This window comes from Nicotiana tomentosiformis, chromosome 1 (genome assembly GCF_000390325.3).
Source record: "Nicotiana tomentosiformis chromosome 1, ASM39032v3, whole genome shotgun sequence".
Classification (NCBI taxonomy): domain Eukaryota; kingdom Viridiplantae; phylum Streptophyta; class Magnoliopsida; order Solanales; family Solanaceae; genus Nicotiana; species Nicotiana tomentosiformis.
This window is the reverse complement of record NC_090812.1, coordinates 121,109,533-121,112,439: the sequence shown is the minus strand read 5'-3', so window position 1 is coordinate 121,112,439 and position 2,907 is coordinate 121,109,533. Positions and strand designations below refer to the sequence as shown.

At 40.0% G+C, this 2,907-nt stretch overlaps 1 protein-coding gene across 1 annotated transcript; it reads left to right on the top strand.

The window, feature by feature from the left end:
* The first annotated feature begins 1,819 nt into the window (after nt 1-1,819).
* LOC138909066 (uncharacterized) lies at nt 1,820-2,617 on the top strand. Its single transcript, XM_070200133.1, has one exon. The coding sequence runs from the start codon at nt 1,820-1,822 to the stop codon at nt 2,615-2,617; it is 798 nt and encodes a 265-aa protein (XP_070056234.1).
* The last annotated feature ends 290 nt before the right edge of the window (nt 2,618-2,907 follow it).

The window sequence follows — 2,907 nt, the reverse complement described above, 5'->3', positions numbered from 1 at the left end:
TGGTTAAAATACAGCAAGTGTAAATACATTCTTTTTAATCTTAATTCTATAGACATATATGCATTAAGTTAGCTTGAATAGACGAGTAAGAACTCGACATATTCTTATGAGTAATATCAACTATGTCAATCACCAATCGAGATAAATTAATTAGTCATTGTATGTCAAGAACGCAACATGATTGTTAGCTAGCCTATGACCCTGGAATATCCTCTCTTACTGATTTTTAACCGAAATTGCTTAAGTGTTATGGTTGATTTCTAGTTATTTCATTGCTTGATAGTTTCTTAGGCAGTAAATTAGTCACTTACACATTTTGTAATAAGTCTCTTGAATCGATAAGTTATTTGAGTTTGAATCAGTCAAAAGGTTAATCATAAGTCTCCGTGGGAATGATACTCTACTCACTACTCTATTACTTGACGACTGCGTATACTTACGTGTATGTGTTTGGTCACAATAAGTTTTTGGCGCCGTTGCTGGGGACTTAATAATTAGCTACTTGTCTGAGTTAAGCGTTTATTAGTTAATTGTTCAAGTTTTAATTTTCAGTTTATTTTGTTTGTGTTAACGCAAGCTCTTCTCTGGAATGCGGAGGAGTAAAAGCGCAAACAACCTCCTTCCTCTTGATCCTGAAATTGAACGAGCACTTCACAGAGTGAGGAGGGAAGTCAAAGCTAGAACTAGAATAGAAAGATAGTTGGTCATCGTAGTTCAACCACAACCAATAGAGATGGTAGGTAATGAAGAGCGTGCGGTGATAGAAGATGCAAGGCCTAATCTTGCTAATATGACTCAGGCAATTATGAAGCTTAATATCACGGGTCACTTTGAACTCAAATAGTACATGGTACAACTGATTCAGTCCACAGGGCAATATGTGGGTCTATCTCATGAAGACCCGCAGAGGCACATTCAGAACTTCCTGGAAATTCTGAACGTTTCCAAGGACTATGTCAGGCTGACACTGTTTCCCTTTTCACTGCCGGGGGAAGCTAAGGAATGGTTGCAAAAGGAGCCTGCGAACTCAATCCCTACTTGGGATGATCTAGCAAGGAAATTCTTAATCAAGTGTTTCCCCACTAAGAAGACAAAGTTGTTGAGGAGCCAGATTCTTGGGTTCCAACAACGGGATGGCGAGACTCTTCGTCAAGCTTGGGAAAGATACAAGAAGCTACTCAAAGACAACCCGTATCATTGTCAGACTGATGAGGTGTTGGGTCACACTTTCGTTGATGGGCTAGATGAGACATCAAAGATGAATCTTGACTCAGCTTATGAGGGTAGTTGCATGGCGATGCCGTATAGTGAAATCCAGCTCCTGCTAAACAACTTCACTGCTAATGATCATAATTGGCAAGGAGATGGGGAATCACGAAGAGCAATTAATCAGAAAGCAGCCGATGTAATTGAGCTTGATGACTTCTCAGCCATTAGAGCAGATATACCAAAATTGGCAAATCAGATGAATAGAATGATAATGCACCAGACACAACAGATGTAACATGTACAACAGATGCCGACTTACTGTGAATTATGTGGTGACAGTCACAAGAGTGACATGTGCCTCATGAATCTTGAATCTATCTACTATGTGGTGCAACAGAGCAGAGGTCCGATGAACTAGCATGCATAATATGGGAACACTTACAATCCAAATTGGAAGAATCATCCTAACTTCTCCTAGGGTGGAAATCAGCCGACTCAGAATCATTATAGGCCACAAGGAAATTTAAATCAACCTCAAAAGCCACCCCAACAAATAGAAGAGAGTACAGATGACTTGTTGAAGAAGTTGTTGCTTGACAATCAATAACCCATGACCGATTTCAGAAATCTTGAGAGACAAATGGGGCAGCTAGCGTCAAATCAAAATACTAGTCATGTACGCGCTCTTCCCAGTGATACAGAGAATAACCCTCAAGTTAATGCAGTTACACTTAGAAACGGGAAAGAATTAGAAGAAGTGTCAAAGAAGAGAAAGGACAAGCCTATACCTGAGAGGGAGTTGATTCCTAAGGCAACACATGAGTCAAAGAAAGAGGACGCAAGTTTAGAGCCAATGAATACTCCAAGGCCACCACCACCCTTCCCCCAAAGATTGCAGAAGAATAATGATGATCGCATGTTCAACAAATTTCTCTCTATGTTAAGCCAAGTTAAATTGAATATTCTATTGGTGGATGTACTTCGCAAAATTCCAAAGTATGCTAAGTACATCAAAGATATAGTAGATCACGAGAGAAGATTGACTAAATTCGAGATAGTCACACTTACTGAGGAGTGCACTTCAAGAGTCCAAAACAAGCTTCCTCAAAAGCTTAAGGATCCTGGCAGTTTCACCATCCCTGTGCGGATTGGTAATATCGATGTGGGTCGTGCTCTTTGTGATTTGGGGGCGAGCATAAATCTGATGCCTTTGTCCTTGTTCAAACAATTGGGTCTGGGAGCTCTAAGGCCAACCACTGTGATGTTGCAACTAGCTGATATGTCCATAGCCTACCCTGAAAGAGTGATTGAAGATGTGTTGCTGCAAATTGGAAAATTCATCTTCCCCGCGAACTTCATTGTCCTAGATTATGAGGCTGATGAACAAGTTCCAATCATATTGGGATGACCACTCTTGGCTACAGATGATGCAATTGTTAAAGTGAGAGAGAGGAGAAAATGATTATGAGGGTGGACAACGAGGAAGCAATTTTTAATGTCGACAAGGCAATCCAACTTTCCCACTATTATGAGGAGCTCTCTATGATATCTATTATGGATGTGGATGAGCAACTTATCGACATGAGTGTATATCTAGATGATTTTCTAGAGAAAGCACTAATGTTTTTTGATAGCTTGGAGATTGATGACAAGGTTAAGTAGATGATGCATATACTAGATGCATCATATGCTTACATG